Source organism: Larimichthys crocea, chromosome XIV, assembly GCF_000972845.2.
Source record: "Larimichthys crocea isolate SSNF chromosome XIV, L_crocea_2.0, whole genome shotgun sequence".
Lineage (NCBI taxonomy): Eukaryota > Metazoa > Chordata > Actinopteri > Sciaenidae > Larimichthys > Larimichthys crocea.
Window position 1 is genome coordinate 7,253,498 of NC_040024.1, and position 20,568 is coordinate 7,274,065.

The following is a 20,568-nucleotide window of genomic DNA, read 5'->3' on the forward strand; positions in this document are numbered from 1 at the left end:
TACAGACTGAAACATGTCGAATACTTCATGGACTCACAATTTGTTTATTAAAAATACATTTTGTAGATTCATGGTTCCCGGAAGTTTAATAAAAAGGAAATGTAAAACTTTGTTCATGTTGTGTTTGGATCATACTTGACCTTATGTTCTATTGATATTAAACTATCTTGTATGTTGTAACATTGGTGTTACTGTAATGTTAATGTAATGTTAATGTAATGTTAACTTTGTATTTGTTATATTTTATATTATTTTCACTAAGAATTGAGACTGATCCCCTTTTAATGTTGTGTACTTACTGTGTTTGTGAATAAATATACTGTGTAAAAATACTTTAATTAAATTCTTTGACATCTTTCCTTCAATATTCACGTTTTATTCTCCATATTTCATGTGCCTTGTTTCATATCCACTTTTTAATGACTTCCATACATTGTATCACTTACATTTACACGCTTTTGCTTTTACTCTTTGTGACTTTTTTTGTCCTAATTTAGATTTTTGACATTATAACGTAATATGTATGCCAGAGAGCTTGGTGAAATAAAAGGCTGAAAGACAGACGCCGAGCTGGGCTGACTGCTGCTGGACTAGTCAGTGATATCAGCTGCTGCTGGGGACCTGGATGATGATTAATGTAATCAGAACAAATACATTTACACTTTGCACTTTTATTGTAAGTAAATATTTTTTTTAAGTTAAAACGCCACATTTTTTCACATTGATGACACATTACATCCGCACAGTTTGCAGCACAGTCCTGCATTTGACATTGGAAACAGTAAATCGTCCAGAGACACCTGAACACACCGTTTACTTCAGGTGACCGGAAGGAGCCTCCCTCTAATCTCTCTCTCTCTCTTTTTGGACTTTGACACTTTGCTGCAGCGACAGTCAGGAGAGTTCAAACACCGACAGGTGAGAACACGTTTGAATCAGTGTTATGTGTTTCATGTGTTTGTCTTATACTTCAATATGAAATATAGTTTGTAGATTTGGTCACCTTTGTGTGGTCTCCTCTGTGACGTACCACACCTTTATGAAAACCACAAACAGTCAAAGTCACATCAGTTATTAAAATCATCAGACTTTAATTCAAACAGTAGTTATTTATTGAATGTAAGACTTTAAATCACGTCGGTTTCAGTCGATCTGCACGTTTTTATTCATGTTCTATGTATTTTTCTGTGAAAGTGAAACTAAAGTCAAACAGGACTCGGTCTGCACACAGGATTTGTATCTCACTGTGAAAGTGTTCAAAGGTTAAAAAGACGCTCAGATTCTTAAAAACATGAACTGTATGTGAAGGAGCAGCAGTCTGCTGCCACACTGATGATGTTTATGAATATTAATATATTAAAAATAGTTATTCTCCTGATCTGCAGCTGCACACTCAGTTTATACATGTTTGTTGATACGAGTCTGAAACAGCAGTGAACTGCAATAAATTCTCCTGAATGGAGTCATATAAGTTTATTAGTTCATATTCAAGATAAGATATGATTGATCCACACTGGGCAAATTTACAGCAGCTCACAGTTCACAAAGCAGATCAAAAATATGCTCATGAACAGAAAAGAAATCAAGGATACACTATAAATATACAATATAATTAGTTATAATTTGTTGATCCAAGCTAAATGTCTCTTAATTAGCAGACCATCAATTAACTTTAACAGACAGAGAAATAAATATTGCTAGCATGAAATGTATTGAAATAACAAGCTGCTTAGACAATACTGAAAGTTTTGAAAAGTATTTCTCTGTATTATCATTCTAACAAATGTTTTTGCTTCACTTCATTTTTAGATCTCCAGATGTTTCACGTGAGGGTCGCTCTGTCTGTTTTTGCCCTGATGCACTCATGTAGAGGTGAATGAAACATATAAATGTTGTATTAGAAATTATGATACAGCTTCTGTAGATTATGTAAATCAAAAATCTGTTTGCTTCCAGGTCAGCGTCAGGTGATTGGTCCGTCTGAACCAATAGTCGCTCTAGTCGGTGAGGATGTCATTTTGCCGTGTTACCTGAACCCTGCCATGAATGCTGTTGACATGGTTCTGTCGTGGGAGAGACCTGACCTGAACCCCAGATATGTCCACGTGTGGCGTCATGGTGGAGAGAAAGAGAATATGAAACATCCGTCCTACGACGGAAGAACATCACTGTCCATTGATGAGCTGAAGAGCGGAAACATTTCACTGAAACTCTCCAAAGTCAAACTGTCTGATGAGGGAAGATACAAATGTTTCATTCCACAGCTGGGCGGCTTAGCTACTGTTCAGCTTACTGTGGGTGAGTTTCCTTTTGTTTGTGTCTGATGGTTTAAAAGGTTGAGAGACATAGACAGTGAATGACAGAGAAGGAGCGCTACTATAGAGAAACATGGTTAACCAGAGTTACCTTCAGCACAAATAATCACCCACACCGCTGCACATTCCTGTGATTCGCCGCAACACGGACTTCGTCTGAGCAGGGCCTAACCTCAAATCAGAATCTAATTATTTTAAAACGTGTCACATTTTAGGCCTGGCCTATAATAACTTTTAGATTTATTTTATGCAAGTTTTATTTTACCTATTTTTATACTGGGTTAATTATTATTGGTTATTTATGCCAAGAGCTGTGCATCTTTGGACATGTCCACTGATTCATCCACTTTGAGTGCAAATGCCTCAGCTGTTTGTAGTCACCATTATTTTGGAGAAAATGGTCAATTATCACAAAAATCGGCAGACCTCCCCAGGGATCATCATCACCCCTGGTTGAAGGCCCCTGCTCTGAGCTTAGTGGCAGGTGTTGTTAGGTGTCATCTTGGTCTCATGACGGCATTTCAGCATGTTATGCAATAAATACTGAAACATTGAACAGTTGGACACATATTCAAAAGTTTAGGGAAGGTCAAATTAAGTTAATCTGTAAAAGGTTAGTGCGCATTTTAGGTAAACTCTGAAATCTCATCCGAAAGCCAAATATCCTGAACTTTTTCTGAGTAATGTAACACTACCTGTGACTTTTTATCTTCAGGTGCTGTCTCCTCACCTGTCATCCACATCACCATAAACAGCAGTGAACTGGTGTTACAGTGTGAGTCTAAAGGCTGGTATCCAGAGCCTGAGGTGTTCTGGCTGGACGCTGAGGGAAACCTCCTCTCTGCTGGACCTACAGAGACAGTCAGAGGTCCTGATGACCTCTATACTGTCAGCAGAAGATTGACTGTGAGGAAGAGCCACAACTTCACCTGCAGAGTCCAACAGAAGAACATCACCCAGACCAGAGAGACACACTTCTATGTTCCAGGTAAATATCATTTATAAGTTAAGGATGTGATCTTTTAGGTAGACAGTTGAACAACATGTTGCTCTGTGTTTTACATTTCAGATGGTTTCTTCGTGGTTCCCAGCACTTCTAGTCAGCATGTTGTTATTGGCTCAGTTATCGGCTGTGCTGCTTTGATGGTTGTTCTCGCTGCTGTCTTTGTTTTGTGGAAACGAAAACAAAGAAAATCCAGTAAGTCATGAATTCATTTCACTTCTTTCTAAATGTTCAAAGTACTGTTGAAGCTTTTTGATGACACAGCAACATGTACGACTGAATGAGTTAATTTTATCTGTATTCTTCTGCTGCTTCTCTGTTCATGCAGAAAACAAGATGATGAGCCCAGAGGATGGAGCTGAACAGACCGAGAAACACAAGACAATCACATCTAAAAGTGAAAACACAGAAGTCCAGATCGAGATGGAAGAAGAAGGAGAAAGTGTCCCACTAATGGCAGCAAGAGAAGAAAAGAATAATGAAGATAATAGAGGAGAGCAGATCAAATCTCAAAGTGAACATACAGATGCTGAGTTTGTGATTGAAAGAGAGACACAGCAAGATCAGCTCAGGACAAAACCAGAACCAGTTACCTGTAACCAGGACATGGATGTCACAGGAGGAGAGAAAACAATGACACCTATGAACAATGAAGAGGTAACTGTGATTCCAACACAAGAAACACAAAGACACCAAAACCAGGACAACTTGTTAGGAAGACAAGTAAAAAATGATTGGGACAAGTCCGAAGCAGAAAAGATGATTAAACCAGTTAAAGAAGTTTCAGGACTCCCAGTCGTACTGGTTCACACTGATCAGGAGGTTCAGAAAGAAGAAGAGACACAGCAAGTGCAGCCCATGGAAGAAAGACAGCCAGAGAATGATGTGGCCAAGAAAGAGGCAGAAACAAAGAAAGGGAAAGAACAGGAACGAGCTGAACAAAGAGGTTCTGGACGGAAGCAGAAGCAACGGGAGAACAAGAAGAAGCGTGAGTTAGAGTTTGAGAGAAGAAAGAGAGTAAAAGATGAGACAGAGGTCGAACCACAACAGAGAGATGGTGACAGACATCTTTTAGAAGACAAAACACAGGAGGAGAGTAAGACAGAACATGAGGATGATAAAGGAAACGATCGGGAAGGAAACCAAAATGAATTTATGAGAACGACAGAAAGAACAGCAGAGAACCAAAAGAAACAAAGAAATGAAAATGTGAAGGAGAAAAAACTAATGACTGGAATGACAGAAAGAAAATTAATGAACCAAAAGGAACAAACAGAAGAGAAACTGAAGCGATCAGAGGAAAAGAAGGATGACAGAGGAGAACATGGACAGCAGCTGCCATCAGTCAGTAGAGAAGTTACAGAGAGGCCAAACCTGAAAATACATCAAGAAACAGCAGAGAGGAAACACAAAGAGGTCCAAGAAGAGAATGAACTCCAGGCAGAGAAACAGAAAGAAACCAGAGAGCAGCCAGAAAGATCCACCAAGGTAGTAAATGTAGAGTTTAAAGAAAGACGGAGTGACAAAGGAGGAGATGATGATGAAACTCAAAAGACGTCCAAGGAGACAGAAAAACAAGAAGAGCTGCAGCCAGCAAAGGAAGAAATCAGAGAGCAGACACAGAATCTACAGTTTGTGAACGAACAAAATCGTGAACGTGAACGAACAGAACAACTCCATGTAGTTCAGCAACAGGCAGCTAGAAGGAAGAGAGATCAGAGAAAGAACAGAGAGCCACGGAAGGAAATAAAGAGAAACTATCTGAATAAACCTCAAAGACAGGATTTGAATTCACAAGAGGAGGAGGACATGGATCTTTAGGGAACAGCTGACATTAGTAAACTCAAAGAAGAAGAAGGAGCTCCTGACAGACAGTGAATGACTGAACTCTGTGCAGTGAATTTATCTTTATTCAAAGACTTTTACAGGAAACATTCAAATTTAATTTGACATTTCTGCTGGAAGTTTTCTAGACTCATAATATTCATCAACATCTTTTCACCAATTCAGACCCAACAGATCTGTATACAGCGACAGAGGACAGCAAAAAGGAGCACGTCCTCAGTGTCTCATCTGGAAAAAAAAGCAAAAGCAAATTATCAGAAATGGAAACCCGTTCACCTTTAAGAGATACAATATGTAATACTAAGTCTGAGGTTATGTAATTTCATCCTTCATAATGCTCCCATCTGGTTGTGCCCTGGGCTCTAAGTAAGAGTTTTGCCAGAGCATCTCTCAACAAAGGTGATGTTTATTTCTGTTATGTTGTGGTGTTTCTAGCTATGAATTTATGTATGAATGTGAGGCTTTGTACAGACTATGGCAACAAATTATCCATCTGTACTGCATGTTTCCTCACTCCTGACATGGTAGTCTTACCTCAAGGTCGTACTAACTTTTCTGGAGCCTCCAGCCGCATCTCCTGGTTTTTTACTTTTTATAATTTTAGTATTAGCATCCAGATTTTAAATGTTATGTATTTTGTAATGATTTGATACTTTATTAAAAAATATGATCAAATATACGAAATGTTTGTTTTCTCTCAGGTTTGTGGTACTATTCACAAGCGACCACAGAGGAAGACTCTTTTTGCTGTTCGTTTATGTTAAGCAGTGTTAACATTTTCAAAGCAGGAGCTAACTGGCTAAGTCTGGTAGCATTCAGGCAGCATGAGTTTTTTTTTTTTGTGACACAGTAACTCCCAGGAAAAGATCTGAGGTCATTAGGGATGAAACGAGACACTCAACTCACGATTTTTTGTTCACGATACGATCTTTTAAAATCAAAATGAGCTACAGACAAATTATGACCAAATAAAATTATTTTTATTTGTAGGAAAAAAAAAAAATCTCTTTACAGAAACTCTCAAACAGTTTGTGTTCTCTTATAAAGAAGTGCAACTTGCATCTTAAACAACAAAACACATGACAGATATCTCCTTTCTTTAGAAACAATCACAGTAAACTGCTGTTAACTGGTGTGATGTGCAGTTTTCGCTCACGAACCAGGGCTCTAAATTAACTTTTTTGATCACCAGCCAATGTGGCTGTAAGTTTCTGAAGTTACCAGACAATCAAAATTTCCACTAGCCAAATTTTTCCCCGTGCAAAAAAAGACAACTTAATTAATTTGATCATTTTATTAACTAAAGCTTTAAATTAATCTGACAGTGAAGTTGGGAACAAAAATTATCCCAACATTTCATTACTCATTAACCCTTACATACTATTCAGGGTCTAATATGACCCATTTTTTGTACATAATAAAATAAAAACATTAAAACTTGCGAGCAGCACGCGTCAATTTCCACAGAGCACCTCGAGCGGCCGGAAGCCAGACACAGAAAAAGCAAAAAGAATCCTGTGGATTTTCAAAATAAAATACCCCCGTGCAAACTGCCGGTCGTAAAAACAGACAAAAGCGAAACTAATTAACTACGTAGCATATTTACACATGTAGAAGCATTCGTCAAGAATCGTGATTCATTTTTTCTGTCAACCGATGCGAGTCGTCACGCATTTGTACCGATTTTTAATCGCGTCACGATGCATCGTTACATCCCTAGAGGTCCTTTTATATCAGCTATTGCTATTTATGTGTGTGTTTACCTTTTTGGTTGCACCGTCGATGGCTCTGTACAACACAACTGAAGGGCCTTGGAGAGAGAGTTTTTGTTTGCTATGGCACAGTAACACAGTAAATCGTTTTAAAGCCCAAAGCAGACCTTTTGAACCAGACTGTATTCATCCACACAAACAAACTTCTCCTGTATGACCATAAGATGGCAGCAGATAGAAAGTAATAATGTAAACACAGCAGATCTAGAGCTCTTCTAAAATCATTTGCCTTCGTCAAAAATCAAGGAGTACAAAGCACAAACGCCAACAAATAAACTGTGCTGCACTTAGAGACACAGACCAAGAGCCAGCCGTTTATACTGCAGCAGCTGATTGTGAATTAGGACCAGGTGGTGAGGTGATCAGGCAGGTGAGAGGTAAGTCATAGGCCACGCCCAGTGACAAACACACAGAGAGAGGCAGAAACACAAGTGGAGGGGGGGACAACAGGTAAAAGAGGGTTTGCTTCAACCAAAGGATTGAACACACCCACAGAAAATGTGGAGTAGCAGGTCAGACAACTCGTACACAACACCGAACACAAACACATCATCGGGTATCAGCTTCATATCTTCCAGCACTGGTCGAGGCCACAGTTGTCTGTAGTTTGTGTCTCTCTGTGTGTTTTCTTATGGTTTGTTTCAGGGACTTGGCGCTTACCCTTTGGATTTTAACTGCATGTGTAATCACTTCAGTGCAGACAGCCGATAAAGGTATGAATAGTCTTACTACTCAAAGATATTAACATGCATGAAGCTGGAGCCGTGAAATGTTTTGTTATTGTTTTCATTTTTAACAAAATATCATATTTTATAAGCACTTGAGACATGACATGTTTGACTCACTCGTACTTGTAATATTGCTGTTATTTGTGTCCTGTAGCACCATTGTTTTGTTTGTGCTATCCATCCTAATTTTGGATCCACAATGGTCCACCCTCCTATACAAGGCCAAGAATTTGAGAGTGGTTAAAACAGAGTCACAGACAGTACATAGCCTATTTAGGAAGCTGATATTCATCTGATCTCTTTGAGTGCACGAGGTCTCAGCTGTCTGTCATTGGGATTCAGGAAGTCAGATTTTTATTACAGAATATTTGTCTGACATCTTCCAGACGGCCTCATTGTTTCTACAAATGAGTTGAAAGCATTATTAATGTTTTTATGTTGGAACATGTTTTTTTTTTTTAGAAGCTAAACCTTTAAAATATGCCACGACCGTGATGTCCAGGTTATGTTGGAAAACCATTCTGTAGATTACAGGATTATTTTCTACTTTCATTACAGAGTAATTCAGTGTAGAAGGCACTTCAGTGTGATGCAGTAGTACAGCATGTTTGAAATACCACTGAACCATGTGTTTACACTGCACAGACTTTCAGTATAGACAGATCACTCCCACTCTGCTGATGTCAGACCAGGAAAGTCAGGATGACTCTGCAAATTTTAACCTGCTAACTCTATCCAGTGAAATTTAAACTTAATGTCTTTTGGACTGTTGGCCAAACAAAACAAACTGCTGAATGTACTTTAGACATCACAAAGTTGTAGTAAACCAATGATTGAAATAATTGTTTATTATTATTTAGCAGTAAAATGATATTTGAGTTCATATCATTGTCACTATTACTCATAAAAAAGTTTTCAACATACAGCAAATCAGATTCCAGACTTCCAGACTCCTTCTTTTCTCAGGTCAGCATTGGATGATCGGTTCATCTCAGCCGATCGTGGTGGCTCTGGGTGCTGATGTCATCCTGCCGTGTCACGTGAAGTCTGGGGTCAGCGTGGAGAGGCAGACGGTGATGTGGTGGAGGGCCGGCGTCCCGCCTGACCCTGGAGACCCACTGAGCGAGTACAGGTTTGTTCACATGTACCGTGACTACCACGACGTAGAGGACATGAAGATGGAGTCTTATGCTGGGAGGACGACGCTGGACAAAGACGGCCTGAAACACGGCAACATATCGCTGAAGATCACAAACGTGAGGCTCTCTGACCAGGGACGATACCGATGTTTGATCGCTGAGTTGTGGAGCGCTTCAGTTATTAAGCTTGTTGTTGGTGAGTGTTTTATTCATAAAATCATTAAATAATTTAATGTTAACAACCTTTAAATTTCACTTCCATTCACCAGTAATCAATAAAATATAGGAGCTTGAATAAAACTACAGAATTATTCTAATAACATGGAGTCACCATTGGTGATGGTTCATCCATCAATTTGAGCTTAACTTGATTGATTTTTGTTTTCAGTTCCAAACTCTGTTCAGACGCCAACAACAGAGACGTTTCATTCCAGAACTCACCAGACTCAGGATCCAGAGAATGAGATGACTGTTTCAGGTGAGAAACGGGAAGTCTTAAAATAAACGAAATGCAATGACACATGCAGTGAGCCATGCTCATATTTTTCTGTCTGTTGTTTTTCTGTTTGCTTTCATCACATCAGTTGGTCGGTCCCATCCGGGACTGATCTCAGTGGTGGTTTTCTACGTCACACTGATTCTGGGTGGTGGAGTCTGTGGATATTTTTTCAAACTCAAGCGTGAAAGATGTAAAAATGTGAGTCAGATAGAAACATTTCGTTACTCCTTTTTAAAAAACACAGACTTTTCTTTCTTTAAATTAAACTTCTGTTAATTGTCTTTCCAGCTTCAGGACTATGATGTTGCCCCAAACAAACCACCTCCAGTCTAGGTGCCTTGCTCAGAGGCTTATCAGTTCAGTGATTCAATCCAGAGCCCTCTATGATGGATACAGAGTAGTTGAGAAGAGTAAAAAGTCCTGCAACCTACAGAAGTTATTGGACGACTCTACAATAGTGGGCTTCATTGGCAAGGGAAAGGAGGCTAAGTACAGGGGCAAGCTGTATCTGGTGAAGGCAGAAAACTCCCTACATACATTTCCATCCAAGGAGTGGATGTGGACACTGACTGGAATGTCCTAACCCAACTGTCCCTAACCTCGGATGGCTGGAGCAGACTCTTTAATGTCACAGGGGTGGATGCTGCACAAACTGCGGTGCATCATGGATCGCAGCTCTCTCCCAGTCCACAATGTGTCGATCACAATGAAGACTGTTACCAAGATGAGGAAAGTTAAGTTTTTACAACTCATCTACCTCACACAGCAAGATGGACAGCAGAGACATGAGGTGCTGAGGAGAATCCAGCCTCTATTCCCGTTGTGTTCAGGCTGTTTTTCGCTCCATGGATTACAATCATTACAGCTCTCTGACTTACATATTGAACATAATGTGCAATAGTACATTCGTACACACCTACACTAGTAATTTTTTTATTATTTATTTATTACTGTGTGGAGTCTGCATGTTCTCTCTGGGTTCTCTGGCTTCCTCCCACAGTCCAAAGACATTCAGATTAATTGGAGACTTCAAATTGGCAATAGGTGTTAATGTAAGCATGTCTCTATGTCAGCTGCGTGAAAAATAAAAAGATGTATATTTGCACTCTTTCCTACTTTGTACTGAAGGTCCTGTCAATATCAAGACTGTACATGTAAGAATAAAACAACGACTAACGATCCAAAGTGTGCATGCAACCAAACCTGTATACCCAGTTTCAACCGGGAATGCATGGGCAGATGTTACACAGTTACACACATTCCAGGTGATGAAGATAAACTGCTATGCAACAGTTCTCCACTGCTGAAGAAAAACACTTATGGAAGTAAAATGGCTGTAAATTAAAGATGCTGAAATTAAAGATACAGAAAACAAGCTTCTGTAGGCACCTCTAAGGGTTTGGAACATTTGGTGTTTCGGGGTTGTACAGCTGTGTTCACAGCCTGCAAACCCCCATTCAGTCGGCTGGCCTGCAATTTGAACTTTAGGATTGAAATAGACTGAACACGAAGACATAAAGAAACAAACAAAAAAAGGAACCTAAAAACACACAAATGCTTTAACAGCAAAATGTAAATCAACAGGAACAAGTAGTCCAGTTAAATATTGAGGAAGCAAAAAGTAAAATGTGACTTTATGAAGACTTATATCATGTGCTTAAAGTGTGATTGAATACTGGTGAAGGATCACAGCAGAACAGGAAGACCCCTCCTCTGTTATCCCGAGCTCCTTCCTCTCTGTGTTTTCCTGTTTCCTGTGTAATGCAGGACGTCTGCGCTCCCACAGTCCCTTTTTCCCTTTTCTCTGTGACGACATGGATTTTTCTTGGATGGTTGGATGACACTTGTTTTTTTTTACCTCGACTACTCAGCCACCTTTTGTTATTTCCCTGTCAAGTAAGTCATTAAAGTTACCGTTTGTTCAGTCAGCTTTCCTACTTTAGCAGCTTTCAACTCCCCATTAAACATACAGTAGAGTTCTGTTTACTTCTTCAGTTTTAGGTGGAAAAAAACGATCGGCTCTGTAGGGACTTTAAGGAGAGCCTGTGATCCTGTGAAGTTTCCTTTTCCCCTCTGATCTACCATGACCTACGAGTTATGCTAAAGAGAGATTGGACATTATATCTTTGATTCTTCTCATGAAACAAGACAACAATCAGAGCCAGAACCTCATTTTCTCTAAAGGGCACGCGATAAAGACTTGAGACATGCTGAGTGAGCCACCCTGGGCTGTTAAAGGTTTAGTTAGAGTAACATAACAAGATACTCATAAATAATACACACCCAACTTCTTTCTTGTGGTTTTGACAGTTTAGAAAAGAGACACCTCACTGAAGAGTCATTTCCTGTATCCGCTTCCACGGGTTCATCTCTGCCTTCCCCCTTTAAGAGGCCAGCAGCATAAATTTTATTCACCCTCACATTTTCTGAACTCTCAGACTGTACAAATGTATTTTCCAGGCAATAAATTAATGTTGTTTGAGTCCTGTCTCCGTCAGCAGCAGCAAAGATATCTTCTCTCTGTTTGTGCTGAATCGTCGGTCTGGTTCCACCAAAGATGATCTATAAAAACTGAACGGAAACTTAAATTACCTACTGAACCATCTCTGCTACAACACACAATCTGTTTTTTATATCAATCCACATGACGTTCACGGCACTTCTCAGTCAGGTTTCAGACAACATCAAGACTGGCAAGAATCACACACGACAGACTTAACATCACAACATAAAAGACTCACAGGGAGTTTCAGAATGAGTAATTATGAAAACTAACACCAAGTCATGGAAATTAGCTGCTGAACTGTGAAGTTTCTAAAATGACTGCAGTTCTCGTTCATTACAACGTGGTGGAAGGTCGTATGCAGGAACCCAGAAGGACGGTGCTCTTTCAGCTTATTTTTCTTCTCAGGTGGGAACTCAATATTCGATATTCACAGTCTAAAATCAACAGGAAGCACTGTGAGATTATGTAGAAGGGCAAAAAAGGAAGTGGTACATTGGTGGGCACAACAGACAGACGTCTCATCTCAAGTCGACAATGAATAGTTTACAGTTAAAATCTATTCCTCACTTCAACAGTAACCACACTATTTTCTAAATATTAACTGTAATGTTTTTTATAATATACTGGAGATCATCAGTGTTGAGGATTTCTATGTTTCAAAGTTAGTTAAGAGAAGAAAATAGAAATTTGTTAGTTTCTAAATATGCTGGTACATTATTTAAGACATTTTGTTCTGTCTTATTTGCACTTTTCTTGTTTTTTTCCCCCTTGTGTTTGGTTTTTGTCTTTTTTGTGAAGTTGTACTCGTTGCACACACTTTTAAAAAATCTTTCACTTACTTAAATTTGATGATTTTTCTAATTTTTTGATGGCATGTAACTCAACTTTCTGACCTTTTACAAAGCATCATATCCATCCATCCATCCATTTCCTTCCACTTAACCAGGGTCCGGTCACAGAGGCAGCAGCTTTAGCAGGGCATTCCAGACGTCATTCTCCCCAGCAACGCATTTCAGCTTCTCCTGGGGGATCCCGAGGGGTTCCCAGGCTAGATGGGCTATATGGTCTGGGTGGGTGGGTTCTGGGTCTCCTCTGGCATTTCCTGCCAATTGGATGTGCACTGAAAACCCTCCAAAGAAAGGTTCCCAGGAGGATCCTAATCAGATGCTGAAAGCACATCAGCTGGCTCCTTTCGGCGCAAAAGAGCTCCATCCAAATGTCCAATCTCCTAACCCTATCTCTAAGGCTCCAAGTGGAAGAGGGAGATGAGCTGGAATGCAAATCGAGACCCCTCAGCATGGTCATGAGCTCTAGGTAGTGACCGATAGATTGAGATCACAAAATGAGCCAAAGCCTTGTAACAAATGAATAACAGAGGCAACTATTCAGCCTCCCCCCTAAATATGCATTGTGAAATGTGTCAGAAAGATCAGGGAAATCCCTTTCAATAAATCTTCCAGAGAAGAGTTTCAGTATTTGTCTTATGGCTGCTGACTAATTTCTTCATTTCTGTCATTTTCTTTCTTCTTCTTTTCATTTTCCCAGAATGATTCACCTGACCGATGAACTGAACTTCAGTGTCTTTAGAGCTTTGCTTCCTCATCACAGTGTTTTCGTCCTTCTTCTATTACAGTCCTCTGCAGGTAATTTATATTCATCGCAAGGCTATATATCTTTTTCAGCAGCAACAGTGGCCTACAGGACAATTTAATTCTGTTGATATCTGACCAGTAAATTGTACCGCACCAATGGGAGGGAAAGATTATTTAAAGGGGAACGTACTACAATGCAAGACCAGCAAAGGCAACGTGTCTTTAAGTGAGGTGAAAGGACTTCAGACTGTTCAGAGCAGAGCAGCTGACTCTCGATTTGTGATTTAATAACTAGTAGATTTGAACAAATTCTCACTTTAAATGTAAAGTTTACAGTGAAAAAGTAACAAATACTCTGAGTGCTTTAGTACAGACTTTCAGTATTCTGTCCACCGCTGGAGTTCACCTTTGCTTCACTTTGACAAGCATTTATGCATTGTGATTGTAAATCGAGAAGTTGTTGAGTTTGTTTCTCCACAGTAACTCTACAGGTACCGGTCCACACTGGATGTGAACATGATGCGCTGATGCTGTGTATTGCTTTTGTGTTTGATATCTTCTGTTTCTTTCTCAGGTCAGCATCAGGTGGTTGGTCCATCTAATCCAACGGTGGCAATAGTTGGTGATGACATAATTTTACCATGTCACGTGGAACCTGGTGTTAGTGTTTCAGAGATGACTGTAGAGTGGGCGAGATCTGACCTGAATCCCAGATTTGTATATGTGTGGCGTGACGGTGTGGAACTAGAGAGTAAGAAACATCCGTCGTACAGTGGAAGAACATCTCTGTTCATCAATAAACTGAAGATGGGAGACATTTCATTGAAACTCTCCAAAGTGAAACACTCTGATAAAGGAAGGTTCAGATGCTTCATCCCAGAACTGGGTGCCGCTTTTGTTGACCTTGTTGTAGGTGAGTAGATGTGGAGATTTTAATCTACTGACATTTAAGTGCCTCATATAACAGGTGAAATTAGATACTGATGGAGAGAACAGACAAGTCAGTGTAGCATCAACATGATTAGTTTATATTAAAAAAGTTTCTATGAATGTTGCTTGTTACACATCAGATATCAGGACATAGAGGATGCAAATGTAACTCAATACTCTGTCCTCTCTCCTGGTTCAGGTGCGGTCTCCTCACCTTTCATAGTGAGTGTTAACAGAACCAGCAGTCGACTGGTTCTACAGTGTGAGTCTAAAGGCTGGTATCCAGAGCCTGAGGTGTTCTGGCTGGACGGTGAGGGAAACCTCCTCTCTGCTGGACCTACAGAGACAGTCAGAGGTCCTGATGACCTCTATACTGTCAGCAGAAGATTGACTGTGGAGAAGAGACACAGCAACACCTTCACCTGTAGAGTCCAACAGAAGAACATCAACCAGACCAGAGAGACACACATCTGTATTTCAGGTAGGTGTGGTTTAGAAATTCCTGATTTGCTTACTTTAACGTCATTTATGTAACTGCAACACTGTTTTGTCTTTTATTATTTCAGCTGAAGACGTCGAGATCCCCACGTGTTTTCACTGGATCGTTATCTGTGTGGTTTTCAGCATTTTTGTCACTACACTCAACATCTTGTACAAACGATTTAGAACAAATTAAAAAGTTATGTTAAAATGGTTAAAGCTGGTATAATCACATCACATTGATATGAAAAGTGTCACTAACCCTAAATAACTTGCATATAGGAGCTGCTGTAAGGGGATTTCCCCAGTGTAGGATAAATATAAACTTCCTGGTTTATCTTAAGTCTGGGTGACTGATGCAGAGCTTGCTGGGCTACACGGACTGTGAACTCAGCACAGCTGTGATGCATTCAGGCTGCACCGCAAATACATTATTTTTAACACGTGCTGTGTCAAATTTCAAAATAAAACACCCTGTGCACACTCCAGATTGAAAAAACAGCCAAAAAAACAAACAAATTATTGACATACTCACTGATCGTAGAAGCACATAAACCAAAGAAAACAAATTACAAGTTAACAAAGTCTGGAGGGCAACAAAACTGTACCCTGTGGCATTTAGGCTCACTTACTAATATAACTCTAAACCAACAACTAAAGTGTGGTTGGTTTAGAGTTATATTTATGAGGGTGTAGTGGTTATAACTCTCTCTGCTGGTTGCCTATAGGTATGAGCTTGAATGGCTGTTTTCAGTATTATAGATGTCATTTTCACTTTTTACCACAGGCGGGCGCCATTGCTACTCAAAACATCTGTGTTTCCCTTCATCTTGTTTTAAATCAAGAACCTCGCCATAAATTCAGCATGATCAGAATTCACCAGGGCTATGTTTTCAGGTGTACATTGAATATAAATATGAAATTGAAACACAAAGAGAGAGACTGTTTCTTGTGAAAATGAGTAGACAACACTACTGTATGTGTTAAAAACTTTATTTTCAGTTAAGTATTTTATAATAGAATTTTTTCTTTCAAACTGAACATTTAACAAAAGTGAAAAATTACATGACAAAATCAAGACATATTTTACTTTTGATTGCTAAAAACTAATTCACAGGTGATATACGATATTATTGCTTAACAGGCTTGGACTGTAATCAGCTAGCTGAAGACTGACCCGTTGATGTTGGACCAGTTGATGTTGGACCAGTTGACCTGTTTGGGGGTCACACAGTCCCTAATGTCAAGAGAATACCTGTACTGTAAGCATAGATGTGAACTTTATTGTACATTATTAGTGCTACAGATGAACACTGAAAAATCAATCAAGGACAAACGACACTTTCAGACACAATGTGTCAACGGCAGCATGGTGCTCTGAAACCCCATTTGAAGCTTTAACTTTATCCTGGTGTTTTGAACAACATGTTGCTCAAGGTACCTTCTATAAGAGACTAGCTACACTGGCCACATGGATCAAGACTGAGCTACTGAGTGTTGCTCATATATACAACCTCCTAATGAGCCAATGGTTCCCAGGTGCAAGAGGGTGGCGCTTCTTAGGAGAGCGGCAACTGAGATGGTGGCATTGCAAAGTCAAAGGCTGCCTATCACACTGTGATCTGACAGCGCCTGAAGTTGTAAAAGGCCAAAAAATAAATAAATAAAGTGAAATTCGGCACAAGCTAAGCTGAGGCCTCCGTGTGTATTTTAATATGAACTGAATGTGGTTTGAAGTTTTGCTATTATAAATGCTCATGTGACCGGGCCCCATGGCAACATCAGCGAGCGAGCGTGGAAACAGATGTCCGTGGTATGGTTTGCAAATGAAACCATAAATATGATGTATGTGAACTCTGCTGTGTGTCTGCTTCAACAGCATCGTGTTGCTGGTTGACCACAGTGAGTGTGTCTAAAAGCTGCAGCTGTTCTTATAAAATGCGTCGTTAGACATGTCAACAGATCAGAAAGAACAGCGTGGTTTAACCAACACGCTGCTCAGTCTTAATAATACACACAGTTGACGTGACAAAGGCAAAGACGACCAGACCATGAAACCCTTTTCAAACTCTATAAACAGCATGATTATGACTTTCAGTGTTTGAGCTGTCATTCCAGGTCAACTGTTAGAAAGTGTTAGAGCAGCATTTTCAGTTTCTGCAAAAACAACTTTGACAACTTTTTAAATCCATGTGCCAACTGCTCATATTCACATAAAAGTCAAGTTTTTTTGTTTGTTGTGTGATTTCCTGTTATCCGACATGACATGGACTCACATGGAAACACATAACAACAATCAGAAAATGTAATTAACATCACTACTCAATTCATTAAAAAATACCGCATCAGTAATGAAGAGATGATGAATGTGTTGCTTTACATTGTTGAACTCAGTCAGAGTGTGACTTCCTCTTTCCTTCAGTTGGGTGTTCCTGCTCTTGTGGCCTATAAGACACGTTTCCTGTAAGGAAATACAAATACTATGAAGACTTCTTATTTTTATTTATATTTAATATTCACTCATTCATGCCCAACTGAGAATCAGCTCCATCCAGGTAAACCCAAAAGTATCTGTAGTGGGATAATGTTCCACCTTAAATATTATGCCGTGTCAGTCTTACCTATAGTAGACTGTAGAATAGACAGCGCTCTCTTCTGGTAGACGTGGCTTGGTAGTTGCTTCGGGCACTTTTGGTTCTGTTTTGTAAAGAAAATAAATTATACTTATATAAAACTTTCCATCTCAAGCTGTCATACGTCTTTTATGTAGACGCCTAAATAAACCGACTGAGAGGCCCTTCTCTTCTGTCTGTGGTTTTTTCGTGTGGTTTCTAACTGCAATGACCAAATTATCACCTGCAACTGTCTTCACTAGACAGACTTTACTTCTTATTCTTTTCTTAATGTTTGCCAAACTAAAGGTCATCATTTTGAGCCAATATACATTGCTCACAGTGAAAATGCTGACATGCTTATGCATAGCATGTATATTGTTGTTACTGCACCAGGTGTTTAGTCAAAGTGATCACAGACATTAGGATTTGTCCTCTGGGAACCATAAATGTCTGTACAAAATTTCATGGTTACCCACCCAGTATCTGATATAAATAGAGAATATTTCAGTCTGGACCAAAGTGTTGGACGGACTGATATATTGATAAATATTGCCATCCCCAGATCCAAGTAACAGAATTTGATTTCTGATTTTACTACACAATATTATGTTAGACACTAATGTGAGACTATAATGTAAGTATAACATTAGACATAGATTTGAAAAACTCCAAGGCCTTAAATCTCAATTAAACCAGGACTGAAACAGTGATTTTGCTTTTGTACTCTGCACCTTTGTGTTTCCTGCAGACTCCCAACACCAACAGCAGCAGTGTCAGCAGTGAAAGCAGGGTGAGGAGATTAGGGGAGTGACCAGCACGAGCATCTTCAAAAGATCCTGAAAGGACCAAAGAAAACACTTTAGTTCTCGGTCCTAAGTTGTCAAGTATGGGGCTTTAAACTAGGATGCTGTAGGTACCCCTCTCATGTAATTTCTGGATTCACCTGTCTGTGTAACTCAAATACACAATGAGTGAATCTGACATTAACTTGTGTTCCATGCAAACTATTAATCTAGTAAAGACTGTGTAAAGAATGTCTCACCTCTGACAGCCAGCCAGCTCTCCGGTGACTCTCCAGCTCCAAATATGTAACACTTGTAGAAGCCTTCATCTGATGCAGAGACATTGAAGATGGTCATGTTTCCTTCATAGACAGTCTTGATGTGGAGGCCATCTTTATAGTACTCAGCGATGGGATGACCTGAATCTTTCTTCTTTTGACATTTCAGAGTCACATGGTCTCCCTCAGTCACAGGCTGGACAGGACTCTCCAAGATTACAGAACCAGCTGAACAATGTGGAAGAGATATGTTGTATTAAACATTGATGTGATGAGTTTCATGGAGGCTGGACTGGACCAAACCTATGACTGTGGGGTTCACAGATTGAGTGCTTATTGTTTAGATTTCTAAACTTAATCAAATCCTTAAATACACTGGAATATATCTTGAGGTACCAACTAAACCTACCAGTGACTGAGATGTTGAGAGCATCGCTTCTACGTCCATCTCCATCTTCACACCAGTATTCTCCACTGTCTGATGAAAAGGCCGGAGTGATGGTGCCAGATCCAGCTGATGTTTCCCAATTAGAAATGTTTGTTGGGGTGATTTCCTGGAGTGTCCTCATCACTCTCCATTCAGCTGAGCCTCCAAACTCACAATTAAAAGAGATGAACTCGTATTCAAAAAACTGCAGTCTGTTTGGAAGAACACGAAGAAAAGCTGCATCTGAAACACAGAACACAAGAAATTAAAGAAATTCAACTCCAAAATAGAATAAATGCAATATGACATTACTGAGAGACACATTCTGATGCAATGAACTGTTTAATCGTGATGGTCTTTGACATTACCAACATTTCAACAAGTTTTGTTTCAAACATGAGTACAAGATCGACTGTACTTTTATTAATTCTTGTGCTGAAAAAGAACATTGTTTTTTTAAACTGTGAATTTCATGCTTACCATTGTCTTGAGCACAGTAGCTGTTCTGAACATGTGCAAGCTGCACCACCAACACCTTCATCACTGGGAGAGACAAAAGAAGTCACATGTGAAGTCATTCCTGTTAGAAAACTACATTTTGCTGTTGTGTTTATTCGCACCACTTCAGTCTATGACTAAATCAGACAGTCTCAATTAGCAATATACAAAGCATATTAATAATTGTACTGTAACTTTACAATAACATTTGGATAGCAGTAACAGAACTCTGCAAAGGATGCATATGCATGTAAGTTAGTTAATTTTAGCAACAGATTAAGACATCAGTACAAACATTTTTTGTTACTAATTAAAGAGTAAGAGACTCTCAGCCACCACCAGAAATTCTGTTGCATTCTGTTGCTTATAAATAAAAAATAACAAATGTATTGATGAGATAATCACCAAACTGAGCTTTGTTTTGTTTTGAATTATCACACAGGAATGCAGAGACAGACTCAGTACTCACACAGTCTGATGCAGAGAGCTGTGACGTCCATGGTGTCTTGCTGCTGACTGTCAGAGCATCGGACTGAAATAAGACTAAACGTGATGTAGTCAGAACCTCCTCTTCCTGTTTGAAGTGTCTGTGGTGTTAATGCAGCAGCAGGTTATAAGTGTACATGTACAAATATCTATGTGAGGTAGAACTGCAATGAAGGAGATAATAATAATCATTGCATTAATAAAACAAGTTTCAGATATGTGGGTAACTCAGATACCACAATGCTGTCCTTGTATCCCTTCCGAAGACAGGTGTGTACACTATCTACTTACTGCACTTAGTGGAAATGACCGTTTGTCTTATTCACACCCAGATTACAAAGAAGTGGACCATTAGCACCAACATTTGACTTTGATTCTCCGCAACTGCTTCAGCTCCAGCAGTGGATTAAAAGACCTGATAGCTCTGTCACTGATTGATGGTTGCGTGAATTGTGTCACATCTTTCTGGTGTGTACTGCTAAGAAAGTTGAGATCCCTTAGCCATGAAGTTAGCTGTGGTATCTGCTGTCCTGCTGCTGGCAGTTCTGTGTAAAAAGGGAACTACACGTACAACAAAGTCATAGATGCACTGAAGAACAAGAACCCACATACCTGAAACTTATTTTATTAAAGCAATGATGCAGTGATATTATTATCTCCTTTATTGCAGTTC

At 39.5% G+C, this 20,568-nt stretch overlaps 2 protein-coding genes across 2 annotated transcripts; one reads left to right on the plus strand and one right to left on the minus strand.

The window, feature by feature from the left end:
- The first annotated feature begins 881 nt into the window (after window positions 1–881).
- On the plus strand, window positions 882–16,496 carry LOC104937103 (uncharacterized). The gene is made up of 16 exons (XM_019276133.2): window positions 882–918; window positions 1,810–1,872; window positions 1,957–2,298; window positions 3,031–3,303; window positions 3,385–3,513; window positions 3,647–4,541; window positions 7,431–7,648; window positions 8,630–8,998; window positions 9,191–9,280; window positions 9,387–9,499; window positions 9,590–9,628; window positions 11,115–11,197; window positions 13,353–13,450; window positions 13,974–14,312; window positions 14,529–14,810; window positions 14,896–16,496. The coding sequence occupies exons 2-16, from the start codon at window positions 1,818–1,820 to the stop codon at window positions 15,003–15,005; spliced, it is 3,435 nt and encodes a 1,144-aa protein (XP_019131678.2). The 5' UTR covers window positions 882–918; window positions 1,810–1,817; the 3' UTR covers window positions 15,006–16,496.
- A 119-nt stretch (window positions 16,497–16,615) lies between these two features.
- On the minus strand, window positions 16,616–19,964 carry LOC113747584 (uncharacterized). The gene is made up of 7 exons (XM_027287645.1): window positions 19,879–19,964; window positions 19,392–19,454; window positions 18,894–19,154; window positions 18,467–18,712; window positions 18,156–18,260; window positions 17,431–17,506; window positions 16,616–17,270 (listed from the first exon to the last, which is right to left on the minus strand). Exons 1-7 carry the CDS (start codon window positions 19,907–19,909, stop codon window positions 17,255–17,257), a joined length of 798 nt encoding a protein of 265 aa, XP_027143446.1. The 5' UTR covers window positions 19,910–19,964; the 3' UTR covers window positions 16,616–17,254.
- Window positions 19,965–20,568: the final 604 nt, after the last annotated feature.

What these genes read in the sequence shown, in the direction of transcription:
- LOC104937103 (XM_019276133.2), top strand. Translation starts at nt 1,818, where the DNA reads ATGTTTCACGTGAGGGTCGCTCTGTCTGTTTTTGCCCTGATGCACTCA. An exon ending in GAAAATGTGAAGGAGAAAAA is followed by an intron (nt 4,542 to 7,430) that starts ACTAATGACTGG and finishes ACACACCCACAG; the next exon opens with AAAATGTGGAGTAGCAGGTC. An exon ending in AGTGCAGACAGCCGATAAAG is followed by an intron (nt 7,649 to 8,629) that starts GTATGAATAGTC and finishes TTCTTTTCTCAG; the next exon opens with GTCAGCATTGGATGATCGGT.
- LOC113747584 (XM_027287645.1), bottom strand. Translation starts at nt 19,909, where the DNA reads ATGGACGTCACAGCTCTCTGCATCAGACTGT. An exon ending in AGCTCTCTGCATCAGACTGT is followed by an intron (nt 19,455 to 19,878) that starts GTGAGTACTGAG and finishes TGTCTCTCCCAG; the next exon opens with TGATGAAGGTGTTGGTGGTG. An exon ending in CTACTGTGCTCAAGACAATG is followed by an intron (nt 19,155 to 19,391) that starts GTAAGCATGAAA and finishes TCTGTGTTTCAG; the next exon opens with ATGCAGCTTTTCTTCGTGTT.